Source organism: Fistularia commersonii, chromosome 1 (assembly GCF_037954325.1).
Source record: "Fistularia commersonii isolate RoL2024-O1a breed Wild chromosome 1, RoL_Fcom_v1.0, whole genome shotgun sequence".
In the NCBI taxonomy this organism is placed as follows: domain Eukaryota; kingdom Metazoa; phylum Chordata; class Actinopteri; order Syngnathiformes; family Fistulariidae; genus Fistularia; species Fistularia commersonii.
In genome coordinates this window covers 28,594,646-28,607,869 of record NC_141284.1, presented here as the reverse complement: position 1 = coordinate 28,607,869, position 13,224 = coordinate 28,594,646, and the positions used below count along the sequence as shown (strand labels likewise).

The window sequence follows — 13,224 nt, the reverse complement described above, 5'->3', positions numbered from 1 at the left end:
AGTACAAAAAAAAAAGCTTATGATACTATGATACATGGAAGACTATCACTTCCACTAAAAGGGTACGACTGAGTGAGGATTAGTTTTGTTGCAGGTCGAGATAGGATGGTTTTTATTGTAAATACGGTGATAAGACCCGGTGTTTCATCCTCTATTGCTCAGGACGGACCTTCAGGGGAGGTTGTCTGCATCCCAGGGAGCTGCCGGGTGGCTCGGCACTCACTGCACGCAGAAGGTCGGTGTGCGTTGACACACAGCGCGTAGATGGCGTATTTCATGGCGCAGAAACCCTGGAAGAGGACGATGTTCCTCTGCGCGCGGGGACACTGGGCCGGGGCGGCTTCGTTGTCCTCTGCGGGAGAAACGGCGAGGACCGTCGGCGTGAAATGTAACTGGACACAACCGCGGCTTAACCGATAGACGGTTTGCGTCCCGAGACGCTGACCTGCTCCCGTTGAGCCGGGCAGCCGCCGAAGGAGATCCAGGATCCTCCCCTCCTCGTACCGAGCCAGCGGCGTGAGGGAGTTGAGGACGAAAAGGGCCGAGTGGTTGTCCAGCGCGTGCAGCTGGGACAGCAGCGCCTCTGCGGGGATCCCTCTGCGGCGAGCGGATGAACGGCGTTTACCGCGGGCCGGGGAGGGAGGGAGGGAGGAAGGGGGGCGGCTGAGGAAACCACTCACGGATTGTTGACGTTGCACCACTCCAGGATTCCAAGCTGGGAGGACAAGAAATTTGCAAACTCCCGCAGGACGCCGTCTCCGGCCGGCGCCTGGCGAGGTAACGAGAGCGTATCAGAAAGCGGTTCCACCCCCCCGATGACGGTTCTGCCCTTGATTCCCGCGCCGACCTGCTCGTGGTGAAGGACGCTGAGCAGCCGCTGGGCAGAACTCAGGCTGCGACACTGGGTCCATCCAAGCAGCAGCAGTAACCGCGACAACGGCCGGAACTCGGACCGCAGCAGGTCCTGCAGCTGGGAAAACTCCTCGTGTTTGATGAGGTCGAGAGCTGTTCCCTGAGAGGGCGGAGGAAGGTCGCAGTTACCTTACTGACCTCCATCTTGACCTCCACTTACTGTATTTTTCTTTTAAAATCGCAATTCTTACCAGGACCTGCTCCAGGAAGTGCTTCCCGCTGCTCAGACACTCGAAGTAGATGCTCTTCCACGCAGATGGACGGTCCTCGTGGCAGCAGAGACTGAGAGTCAGCCTCTTGGCCTCGGGGAGGTGAACTAGGAGGAGATGTGAACCATCTGACTTAGATCCTGAACCAACCAAAACAAGACATCTTCCAAAGAAAACAAATGTTATTTGACAGTGTCATGTTTTTTGACATTTTTATCTTTCATTTTGTTGTTGTTGTTGTTGGCGGCTTAAAGACTGAAATGGTATTTGAAACTCAGCCCGACTTTGATTGAACCAAAGTCAAGTCGCAGAAAAACAGCTCAAATATTAGCCGATTTATGTATATCACATTTTCGTGTTTACGCAGCGCTCAGAGGTCTCTGACATGGAGGGGGAAACGCACAGAATAGTTCAGGGTCGACGACCTTGCGTCTCATATCGGCTCGTCCGCCTGATGTTCGCCGTCAGACAGGAAAAGTCAAAGGACAAACTTGAGGCGAAGCGAATCCTTGGTGGCATCAGAGCTTGAGACGGTTGCCCACGCGCTCGCAAAAGCAGAAGTGAGATTTCACCCTCGGCAAAGACAATTAGCATCCGGTATCGCTTTCTCCAAAACGAGACCAGAGGTGTCACAGCTTCTCACCCAGCTGGGAGGTTTATTTTAAGCACTGCAAATTACAAACCCTACATTCAGGAGTTGTCATAGGAAAGGAGACGCAGTAACGACACGTATTTTACACGAATTAAGAACTAATGGTCACAAAGACAGCTGACACCAACAGACTCTACAAGCTCATCAGGAGAGCTGGATCTGTCCTGGGAGTGGAGCTGGAGTCTGTGGTGCAGGTGTCAGAGAAGCTCCTCAGCATCATGGACAACGTCCATCACCTCCTGCATGGACACTGACGTCCTGTAAGAGCTCCTTCAGGCGTAGACTGAAACCACCAAGGAGCTCCACTGAACGCCACAGGAGGTCTTTCCTACCTGAGGCTATCAGACTTTTTAATTCCTCTTCCCTCAGCCACAGGGAATCTTCAAATCTTTGTACTTTTTAAGACCTTAAAACACTTGATAGCCTTAACCTTGACAATTTATATTTTATTGTATTTCTTATTCTCCCTCCTTCCTACTATTATCTATTATTGTTATGTTTTTGCTTGAAACTCTGGCACAACAATTTCCTTCGGGGTAAATAAAGTTGTTCTCATCTCATGTCAAAGACTGAGTATTCTGCATGGGAAACTGACCCCGTCAGACGTATTAAAAAATAAAGCGGCTTTTGTGTCTCGATATGGGTCCTTGTGATTGACACCCGGTCCAGGTTTAAACCCCGCCTCTCGCCCAATCACAGCCGGGATCGACTCCAGCCCTCCCTCTCATTGGTCCTTGACCTTCTCATGTGGCTGCGGTGCTTTCTATAGCTGTCTACGATAAAACACAGGATTTTCTTGAGCTCCCGGGCGCCTCCACGCTCACCTTGTGTTTGAGGCGCAGTCCTCAGCAGGTGGTCCCTCTGCAGCCTCAGCGCCGTGGAGGAATACGCCGCCACCAGGGCGTCGGAGCCGGGGCGAAGCAGCGCGCTCAGGACCCTCTCCTCCTTCAGGGCTCCGCCTCTGGACGCCCACAGAGCCTCGCACAGCGCCTCCAACTGCCCGCCGTCGCCGCTCGGCGGGATCACGGCCAGCACCGAGTAGATCTCCTCCGCCAACTCCTCCGCCTTCTCAGGGCTGGCCTCGGGCCTCCGCAGCTTCTTCGTCAGGTGTTGGATGAAGGTGTGCTGCAGAATCTGCTCCTCGCAGCTCGACCGCTCCTGCAGGAAATTTTAAGGAATAAGGAGCAGGACACGAATCTTTTTTTTTTTTTTTTTTTTTCAATTTAAAAACCCGCTTTTAACCCTCTCAGGCTCAAATTAAGTTGTGGCGTAATTAGCTAAGTAGCATTTAGCTGTCGCAAATCTGCAACATCTGCCTGGAGATGGTTAACTGAAAATGGATTGCACATGTAGATATTAGTGAGAAATACATTTAGATATTTATTAAGGAAGTAAGAGAATTTAAGAAAGTAGAGGAAAAAAGCAGAAAATAAATCGATAGGTGGGAAGTAAGTAAGTCATTGTTTAGGAAGCACCTGGAAGGACAGTACTTTTTGGTCATTTGGAAAGTTACCAGCAGAAAATACGGCAGCGGAAGCAGTCACTGTTCAGGTTGCTGGTTCGGGAGTTGATGCAAACAAGCGTTTTAATGACGCAGCGTCAAGTGGAATCACTGGAGCATAAATGTAAAAGCGTAAATCGGTCTAAAGTGAGGCGTGAAAAAAAAAAAAAAAAAAGACTCAAAAAGTCAGAAAATTATCCGTATATAGGTAAGGAAGAGGTTCGTAAGTCAAACTTAAGGATCCACCTAATAAACCTATTCACATAATTTCCGATTGCAGCTTTATTCAACGTTCCTTACAGCGTCATCGGTTTGTTTTTATTTTGTAAAGAGTGTTTTCCCGAGGGCCGCCCTGACTTTGGTGGTACCTGCAGGAAGCGTGCGAGCAGCTGGGCCAGTCTGGGCTGCTTCTTCTCCAGGAGGGTCTGAAGGGAGGTCTCCACGGCGGCGTCCCTGGTCCTCTGGGCCTCGGCGACACGGGGGCCGAGGAAGGCCTGGAGCAGGTCCTGCGGACAAGAACGCCGGCGGCGTCCGGATCGTAACCAGGAGACGCAACAAACAACGTGTTCAGATGCTGCTTCTCCAGTGGGCGATGATAAGGAGTGACCTTGAGGACGGAGTCTGGAATCCCCTCCGAGCCCAGAGCCTCCAGCAGCAGCAGGAACTCCAGCTCCTTTCTCAGGTTTGGAGAAACCTGAGGGGTTTTTTAGAGAAAACAGAAAACTGACCAAAACACAGTCCCATTTACGCGTGCGCAAATGTTATGAATGGACAACAAAGAACAGACAACAGAACTGATTCCAAGAGAATGAAAGTAGTTAACTTCAAGAGAAACAAGAGTTTAAGTTTAACAAAGAGGCTCATGATACAATAACAACACTGTTTCCATGACAATAGCTGTATTATACAGTGCTACAATACAATGCAGTACAGAACTGCTGAACCCTGATCGCTGCAAGTCAGTGTATTGCAATGTCAGAATGACTTAAGAGGGAAAAACATGCCCCAAAGAGAAGTCATTCTCTGGATTTGGGTCTCATAGCGGAGATGAAACCATGTGCGGCAAAATGCACCGCTGGAGTGTTCAGTAGACACGCACGCTAAAATCAAAATTAAAAAATGGAATATTGGCAGCCCATATTTTGATGTGTTCATATTCATGGGTTTTCCTCGTGGGTTGTTTTTCTTCGTCTCTTCTACCTCGGCAGAAGCGGAGTATTATCTGGTATTGGATTACTGCAGCCGATTGGTTGGTCTCAGCCTGCGCTGACCTGGTTACTGACATTATGAGCGCCAGCCTACATTAAATCCCTTCTTTTTAGCGACCGTGCTCATTTATTTACTTTTCTGTCCGGGAAATTATTTTCTATTATTTAACTTTGGAGCCGTCCCTCCAAAGTTAAATACTCGTATGCGTCCAAGCGTCGGCACTGCCAGGCAGCAGAGCAGCTGAACCAGTTCAAAACTGGTGCATCCATGCAGAAATATAAATAGGGACGAGACGAACCTGTTTAATACAAATCTGGAGGCACCTTGCAATTTAACAAGAAGCCGGTGAGGCTAAAAACAGTGACAGATTTGATTATTTTTTCCTGACCCAAGTTACTGACATTTAGATTATTACCTGCTTGTCGGTCCATTTTTCCAAGACCTGAAGCCAAAACCAAGCCAGTTTGTGAGGACTGCCCACCAGCTCCCATCTACAAACACACACACACACACACACACACACACACACACACACACACACACACACACACACACACACACACACACACACACACACACACACACACACACAGTCAGTGTGTCTTGTCAGGTGAACTGCAACTACACTTAGAATCTGGAAAATAATATATAATCTTTTTTTCTTTTTTTTTTTTTTTTTTTAAGAAAAAGCGAAAATGTGGCCGGCCCATGTGTCAGAACTCAATATTTGGAATATTTAGCCCCAAAAACTTCAGCTGGACTGAGCAGTATAAACAAACTCAGGAACAGTCTATAAATAAAAACTATATTTAGTGCCAACATCAGATGTGAATTATGGGTCTACAAAAATAAAAAAATAAAAAGTTACGTGAAAATCATTGAGAATTAAATAATCACCAGAATAAGCACTTCATTCCAATGCATTAGATAAAATGGAAATTAAACTTTCTCTTTGTCTTGCTTGGGACTTCTTTTGTTATTGAGTGTGTGATATGAAAGATATGACATGTTTATCATTCTTCTTCTTATACTTCTTCTACCTTCATATCTTCTCTCACTACGTCCATCCATCTTCTCTTTGGTCTTCCTCGAGACCTCCAATTCCAGCATCCGTCTAGCAATAGATTCACTCTCCCTCCTCTGTCCATGACCCAACCATCTCAGCCTGGCTTCCCTGACCTTCTCTCCAAAACATCTAACATGTGCATCATGTTCATCATTGACACGATCATTTTATTTCGCAAACATTATGCAGTCCAACGGTGTCAGCCAGAGTCAAAGGCGTCCGTCCTTTTCAAATTTCCCAGATTAGCTATGACCAGATGTTGACTTGACTCACTTTAAATTGTAAGGATGGCGAATGATGGCGATGATGATCTCCTGCAGTTCCTGGGAGAGTCTTCCTGTGGAGCTGAGCAGCTGGGGAACGCAGGCGCTGGCCAGCTCCCACTCTCCATACTTCAGGCACCTCTTGAAATACCCAAACAGGTCCTGCAGAGAGCTCTCGGCATCATAGGGATGTGTCGCCATGGTGACACCGCTCCAGCTGGCCGGTCACGAGAGGGGAGGCGCCTCGGCCGCCACGCAAATGAGGAGGATCCTTGAGGTTTCCTTCCCTGATGCGGAAAAAAACAGCAAATTAAGGCTGATGATAGTCTGATTGAAAACAGCCATCGGTCAGAGATTTATTAAGACGGTAATTACCAAAATAAATGTTTGCTGAAAAAAGTCATGTGAGAGATCAAGAAGTGTTATTGAAAGGTTTCCCATTGATGTATTTATCATTGTTGTAAAGTCAACCTACTGGCAACTGCAATAAATCCTGCATAGCTGTAAACAAGCAATTCATTTATACCTTCTCATTTTAACACATTTCTTTGGTTACACAGTAGTTTATATATTGTGTGTGAAAGAACAGACCATCCTCATGTCTCTTATCGAACAGCCGGGGTAATAACTATAAATATATAAACTATGATATATATAACTATAAGATATTTATAATAATAACAATAATACTTATACTTAAACATATAAATAACAACAATGATACCTTACAAGAGAACAAAATTGAAGAGATTGGAAAAATGGATCTAGCGGTTTCAAAATAAAACAGAAGTCAGCTGTGATTTGCTTTTACAAAGACTGAGCGTTTGGTTCAGGCTAAAGTTTTATTTCAATGTAAATTGATTTATAAGGTGTCGTAAATAATGTGTGCGTCTCTTTTTCCCCCGCAGATCTGACAGCTGCCCTGATGTCATGTTAGCATTAGCATTAGCCACGGTGTTGCTAACTTCTCACAGCTGAAGCATGACTTGGCCGGCTTCCGCAACGGCCGGCGGGCGGGTGGTCCGGCTCACGGGACAGCGGGGTAAAAGCGGGCAGCGGGTAAAAAGTTACTTACTCATGTCTTTCTCCCGTTTTTTCCCCTGGATTCCAGATTATTTCCTCCCCCGGACAGCCACTCCATTGACCCGCTTTGCTCCGCGGCGCTTGGTCGGGTGGAAGAAGAGGTCACGTGACATAATCAGCTGATTCCTCGCCGCTGATTGGTCGACACTTGAGCGTTTTTCTTCCCCCTATTTTTTTAGGAGGGCGCTGCTGCGTTCAGGGACTGTCGGAAAAATGACGATTCAGGTGAAGGAATCGTTACAAAATCGAAATAACACACAAGAACACGACATGATGCTATTTTTAAGGCTGGGGGAAATGATACACTGTATATTCATGATCATTTCAGTGGCATTACTAAAAAAATCGACGTCCCAACAAGAAAAAGCGCTATACACGAAGTGAGAACTTTATTTTTGTTTTACTTTTATTTTTCTTGCACATGTAAAGTCTACTGCGCACTTAAATTGCACCCATCCTTGCACCTGCATTTTGTGCGTTGCACACCAAGCTGCACTCAAATGTCTTATTACACCACTACTGTTCTATTGCACTGTTTATACTCATATCTATAATCATATTTAGAGCAATGTTTCCACTCTCCCTATCAGCACATATCCAAATGACAGCAAAGTAGGAATTTCACTATACAGGGACGCATGTTTCTACACTGTACATGTGACAAGAAACGCTCTGAATCTTTACCTCAGCTCAATAACAAACATTGATTCTGTTTGAGGAGTTTAACTCGTAGCTCAGACAAGTAAATAGATAGCAATGCACGGTGACTGCATCACCAGGCTGCAACAGTACAAAGCTGTTAACATGATGTAGTGGCTTTATCAAACCATTTAAGGAGTAAAGAATTTTATATGAACACTATACATTAGTATGAGGTTTTTTTTTTGATGTACAAAAGTACAACTTTTAGTAAATATCGACTTTCAATGTGCAGTGAGTAAGGATTCAAGACTTGTATCGTCATTCCACAGACTGCAACGAAATTTAGATAGCATCTCTCAGTTTGGAGAAAAAATGTAAATAACATTTAGAAAAATAAATAAATGAATATGTAGAAAGAAAGATAGACAAAACGTGAAAAGTGGAAAAAATGGTTCATTGCACTGTACTGTTTGTGAGGTTCAAGTGTTCACGGTTGTGCTAAAACGTGTACATTTAAGTGTAAACAATGTTTCATTGGGGGGGGGGAAGCATGATGATGGACATAATGGACACTCCCTTGCCACCCGGAAGACAGGGGATTGTAGAAAGAGGAGTGGAAATAAAAAATAAAAATAAAAATAAAAAAACTAAATCAAATAAAGAAGAGGAGTGAACGAGCGTCAGTGAACGCATCATAGGAACGGTTGGAGGAACCGTTGACACCAGAGAAGAAACAAGACAATTGTTCTTGCGTGACAGCGATAGCAGAAACGCCCGAATAACACGCACTTTTTCAAAAAAAGTGTGCATGAATCGAATCCCTCCGCAGGCGAACGGAACCGCCCCTCTTTCCGACCAGCGGCGGCGCCAAAGCGGGAGCCTGTCGCCTTGACGACGCCGGGTGCAGGCGGGGTTCGCCAGCTGGAGGCATCGGTCCTCACTCCGCATCTGCAAAAAAAGAAAAAAAAAATCCACGAGTGGAATGGAAAACACGGACAAGAAAGGAAACGTACGTAAAACCCCACGATTTTTTTTTTTTTTTTTTTTTTTAATTTCCCCCAGCGGTTCCCCGCGGACCCGTCCGGTGCAGAAGCGGGCGTTGCAGCTGAGTCACCGGTTGCCCGGATCAATAAGGCTATTGTTCCCATCCTTCGCCGAGGCGTCGCGGACTTTAAATCCCGCAGGTTGCAAGCGGGAGACCCCGCAGACAGATCCAGACCCTGAACGCATCGTTGTCACTGCCTCCACTTCTTTTTTGCAGAAAAGGAACCCAAAAAAAAAAAAAAGATGTGTGACCGTCACTCCTCCATTGTTCCGCAGGAGGAGTACAGGGGAGAGATAAAGGGTGGGCTGCGGCCTTCCATGAAACTGGTGGTGATGGGCATTGTGAACAAAAAACCCAAGAGGTGAGTGCACGCACACACACACACACACACACACACTCTTGCAAACCTGGGTGGGTACACCCCGGCTGCGTCGCCTGTTGAAACTATAAGAGCTGGTATTCTGTATTAAAAAGCACAGATCAAAACCCTTGTCCTCTTGGCCCTTTGCCCCCGTTTGAGAACGCCGGCGAGCCACCCAGCTCGGGCCTATTATGGGAAAAATATCCCAGCACGGTGCCAGACGGTTTCCTAAATCTAGGTTATTCTGAGATCGTGCGTGGGAGAGTCTGAGAATCCCATGAACGCTCACCAAGTCACCGTGGGTATCGGCGAGAAGAGAGCGCTTATTGATTCGAAGGTCGCAAATAAAAATAATCTTAGTGGAATCAAAACAAGGAAATGCATGAAATGATGATGTAAGTGGAAAAAACATTGTATAAGTGACCGAGGCCAAGCGTCAAGCGAGTTTCATTTTTACGTCACCGTCTAAAACTCCCGAACTGCAGGTCTCCAGGGAGGGAGTTTGACGTGAAGTGGTTTTAAAGGTCGTGACCTCAGTAGCAGCAGCAGGTAGCTAGTATGAATATTTCAGCGCCACGTAAGGTGAGCTGAAGAGATAAATGTCGCTTTGAATATTTATATGGCGTGGCAGTCTGCAGCGTAAGAAGCAGCAGGTCTTTTGGTGACGCCCCTCAGACGGCTACTAGCTCCTGAGCAGTGGCGTAGCCTGCTATCATGCTATTTATTTGGATAAAAACATGTATTTCCAAACTCTGACCAACCGCCTGACGATCCGTCATTCCAAGGTTTCTGTCAAAAAATCATCCTTTCCTTTATTTTCTTATCCTTGTTATCGTCACTCCTATCGTTCCTATCCTTGTTATTGTCTTTATCCTTTTAATGATCTCTTCTGTCTATATTTATTGATATTGTTATTGTTACACTCCTGTGACAAACAAATTTCCCCATTGGGGATCAATAAAGTATTATCTTATCTTATCTTATCTTATCTTATCTTATCTTATCTTATCTTATCTTTTGTTGTTTTCACAATGATTGCTGTTACTTGCTTTTTTTCACCACTAGGAGGCGCAATTCCTATAATCTAAAATGTGAGGAGAAAAGAGGAAGCAACGTCCTCGGACGAGGCCGAAGGCTTGGAAAGGCAAAAGAGAACGACATCTAAGCTGATTATTTCAACTTTTTTAAATTGTAATTTATTAGCGACCAAATTTTTTCATGTAACTTTTATGACATGACGATTTCCATATTTTTCCTTGCCAGTTCATCAAGACGATCAGATTCACAGAATCAGATTCCTATCAAAATTATGAATTAATAACAATTCATATAATAAGATTGTCATATAATATGAAAATCTTATGGTGACACATTCCTGAAAACAGGTAAAATAAATAAAACGAGTGCAAGTAATACAAAAAAAAAGGGTTCAATATAGAAATGTAAATATTCTCCGCTCCTCTGTAAAAGCCAGAAGATGTCACTGTTCTCAAAATAACCAGAATGTCGCCTGGCTGTGACCCTGATAGTGTGTGTGTGTGTGTGTGTGTGTGTGCAGCATTGAGGTGACCGTGTCCAGCCAGCCGCAGCAGGAGGACGCCGAGGGCGACGTGGGTCTGCAGTTGAAGGTCAGCTTCCCGGACAAGGCCGTGCAGCGAAACGCCCGTCTGGCAGGGAAGTGGGGTCCGGCCGAGAACACACTCTCCTTCTTCCCCTTCGCAGCCGGAGAAGCTTTCAAGGTACCGTCGGGAGGCCGATCTGTTTCACTCTGCGGACAAAAGTGTCCGTTTTTACCAGAATAAAGTACAAAATGAGGCCGAAGGAAAGGAGCAAGTGAACAGCTCGTCCTTTTCCTCCCACCTGATACGTGAACCTGAATTATGACAGTATAATTCAGTGTCTATCATAAGTATTCACCCCCTTGGATGTTTTACCCTTTTAGTGCTTTCATAAATCAGTCATGGTCAGTAAAATTTGGCTTCTTTCACACAAAAATTTATTGGAAAAAACTCTGTAATGTCAAAGTGAAAACAGATTTCTACAAAAAAATGTCAGTGAAATAAAAATATAGAAAGAAATATAAGTGTTTGCATAATGAATCGCCCCCTTTTTAAGTTAATACATGAAGACAGAAGAACACGCCGAGCAACTCAGGGAAAGGGTGATTGAGAAGTACAACTCAGGGGATGGATTGAACATCTCAGAGTTCAGAGAAATCCATTAAAGAAATGGAAGGAATACGGCACTTGTGTGAATCTGCCTAGATCAGGTTGCCTTCGTAAACGAAGTGACGGTGCAAGTAGGAGACCAGTGAGAGAAGCAACCAAGACCCGGACGAAGGAGTTACATTTCTGTGGGCAGATGGACAAGATTTATCAAGATTTATCCACGCAGACTCACTGCTGTGTTCGCATCCAAAGGTGCATCTGCAAAACACTGACTGGAACGGGGTGATTAATTATGCAAACAATTACATTTCTATCTATATTTTTATGTCATTGACATTTTTTTTGTAGAAATCTGTTTTCACTTTGACACGAAAGATTTTTTTCCGATAAATTTTTGTGTTAAAGACGCCAAATTTTATTGACCATGATTGATTTATGAAAGCACTAAAAGGGTAAAACATCCAAGGGGGTGAATACTTAGGATAGACACTGTACGTATGTCGGAATCGGAAAACGGCCTCTCATATTCACTTATTTTACCTGCTATTTTTCTCTTTATCAACTTTTTCTGTTTTCCCAGTTATTCTTTTTCGGGTCCGAAGTGTCAGTCGGTATCCTTTAACAGTTCGCTGCAAAAGAATCAAAAACACACACACACTTATCTTCATGTTTTATAATAATTACTGTTCTGCAGAGGCCTTATTTGTCCACCTTTGTGTGTGTGTGTGTGTGTGTCAGATGGAGATCGTGTGTGAGCACCAGCAGTTCCGCATCCTGGTGGACGGGCAGCCTCTGTGCGGCTTCACGCACCGCTTCCTCCCGCTGGCGTCGCTCACGTCCCTGCGAGTGTTCGGGGACCTGCAGCTCACCAAGGTGGCCTAACGCCGGCGGCGGCGGCGGCGGGTTCTGTGAGAGAAAAGGAAAAGAAAAGAAAAATAAAAAAAAAATAATAATCTGTTCGGGGACAGTGTACGGTACGGTGGGTTAGAGTAGAACTACTTCTTAAAGTTTTTCATGTCAAGCAGTGTTACAGCTGCCTCGTAATCTTGTGATAAGACAAAGTGCCTTCACTTGGTTACCTTGGAGATTCCGACCGAATGTGGTTAACGTCTTAACTCGAAAAAAAAAAAGGAATGTGATTTAAAGTGAGTTTGAAGTTTTAACTAAATGTGGACTAAAACGACAACTTTTTTTTTTTTTTGTTTTGTTTTTTTGTACAAATTCGATGTGTTACTGCAAAAAAGAAGGTGGCGGCGGAAAGCGACGGGCGATTTCAGCCTTTAACAAGAAAAGCCTCGACAGCACTTATTGTACGGCGCCTTTGCATGAATGTTTGCGGACTAAAACGATGGATTCCGCCCGGTCGGGTTCCGCTCGCCTTCACGGTTGCGCGCCGCTCATCGCGGGCTCATCCTCGACCTCCTGTAGTTGCATGTCATCGCCGGACCGAGCCCCTCGGTTTGTGTACTTTTTTTTTTCCCGTCGACCCGAAAGCACTTTTTAATGTCAACGTTTCATAACCACTCTATTTCCCTGCAATAAATGACTTGTGTTGTTTATATTCCTGGGTTTGCCGTTGGCATTTCACTGGGTGTATCGACGGTGGAGATGCAGACCGTGAGCCAACGCTGGCTCAGGAGTGACTCACGCTGATAAAAAGCCCGCAAAGTGGGTGTGTTTGTCTGGAACTGTTGCACTTTAGACATGATGACTGTAACAACTAGCTCTCGGGGGGGGTGGGGTTGACATGTACTGCATCGTGGCAGTTATTTACAAATAAACAAACGGCGGAGAAGATAGTTAAAATCAAAGAAGAAAGGTTTTTTTAAATACATACGCACTTGCACCGAGGCGTATAAAAATACTCCGGTCAACATGACCGGAGTATTGTAGGGGTAATATGTGTTTTTAATTGTTTAAAAGGTAAATAAAATCCTCAAAATGCCACCTCCTCTTGCTCTGTCATTAAAAGTTAAAGGATATAGCGAAAGTCAAATAATAAAACAAGTCAAAAGTTTAACTTGTCGTGCAGGAGTAACAAGGAGTTTCCAAACCTTAAGCTGCAACGGGCTTAGTTTACCAACATGTAACCATAAAACAGATAAATGATTAT

General features: G+C 45.0%; 2 protein-coding genes across 7 annotated transcripts in view; one reads left to right on the top strand and one right to left on the bottom strand.

Annotated features, from left to right (window-relative positions):
- Window positions 1-6,985, bottom strand: part of zfyve26 (zinc finger, FYVE domain containing 26) — a 30,156-nt gene extending 23,171 nt beyond the window's left edge. For all 5 annotated transcript variants that reach the window (XM_086158841.1, XM_086158851.1, XM_086158877.1 and 2 more), the window contains exons 1-11: window positions 6,888-6,985; window positions 5,823-6,099; window positions 4,899-4,974; window positions 3,882-3,968; window positions 3,643-3,780; window positions 2,598-2,931; window positions 1,104-1,228; window positions 848-1,012; window positions 681-769; window positions 446-597; window positions 170-352 (exon numbers count right to left, since the gene is read on the bottom strand). In XM_086158841.1, coding sequence (XP_086014967.1) covers window positions 170-352; window positions 446-597; window positions 681-769; window positions 848-1,012; window positions 1,104-1,228; window positions 2,598-2,931; window positions 3,643-3,780; window positions 3,882-3,968; window positions 4,899-4,974; window positions 5,823-6,013 — 1,540 coding nt within the window. In that variant the 5' untranslated portion in view covers window positions 6,014-6,099; window positions 6,888-6,985. The remainder of the gene's footprint in view (window positions 1-169; window positions 353-445; window positions 598-680; window positions 770-847; window positions 1,013-1,103; window positions 1,229-2,597; window positions 2,932-3,642; window positions 3,781-3,881; window positions 3,969-4,898; window positions 4,975-5,822; window positions 6,100-6,887) is intronic.
- Window positions 6,986-8,238: 1,253 nt separating this feature from the next.
- LOC147238093 (galectin-related protein B) lies at window positions 8,239-13,059 on the top strand. Of its 2 annotated transcripts, none has more exons than XM_086158534.1 (4): window positions 8,239-8,546; window positions 8,799-8,943; window positions 10,502-10,682; window positions 11,850-13,059. In XM_086158534.1, the coding sequence occupies exons 2-4, from the start codon at window positions 8,825-8,827 to the stop codon at window positions 11,991-11,993; spliced, it is 444 nt and encodes a 147-aa protein (XP_086014660.1). In that variant the 5' UTR covers window positions 8,239-8,546; window positions 8,799-8,824; the 3' UTR covers window positions 11,994-13,059. The 2 variants fall into 2 exon arrangements, with proteins under 2 accessions (XP_086014660.1, XP_086014668.1); XM_086158542.1 differs by having other exon boundaries at window positions 8,241-8,546; window positions 8,858-8,943.
- The last annotated feature ends 165 nt before the right edge of the window (window positions 13,060-13,224 follow it).

Bases quoted from the DNA above. Each gene is read 5' to 3' on its own strand.
- LOC147238093 (XM_086158534.1), top strand. From the start codon at position 8,825: ATGTGTGACCGTCACTCCTCCATTGTTCCGCAGGAGGAGTACAGGGGA. The intron at 8,944-10,501 runs GTGAGTGCACGC...GTGTGTGTGCAG, and splicing joins GTGAACAAAAAACCCAAGAG to CATTGAGGTGACCGTGTCCA. The intron at 10,683-11,849 runs GTACCGTCGGGA...TGTGTGTGTCAG, and splicing joins CAGCCGGAGAAGCTTTCAAG to ATGGAGATCGTGTGTGAGCA.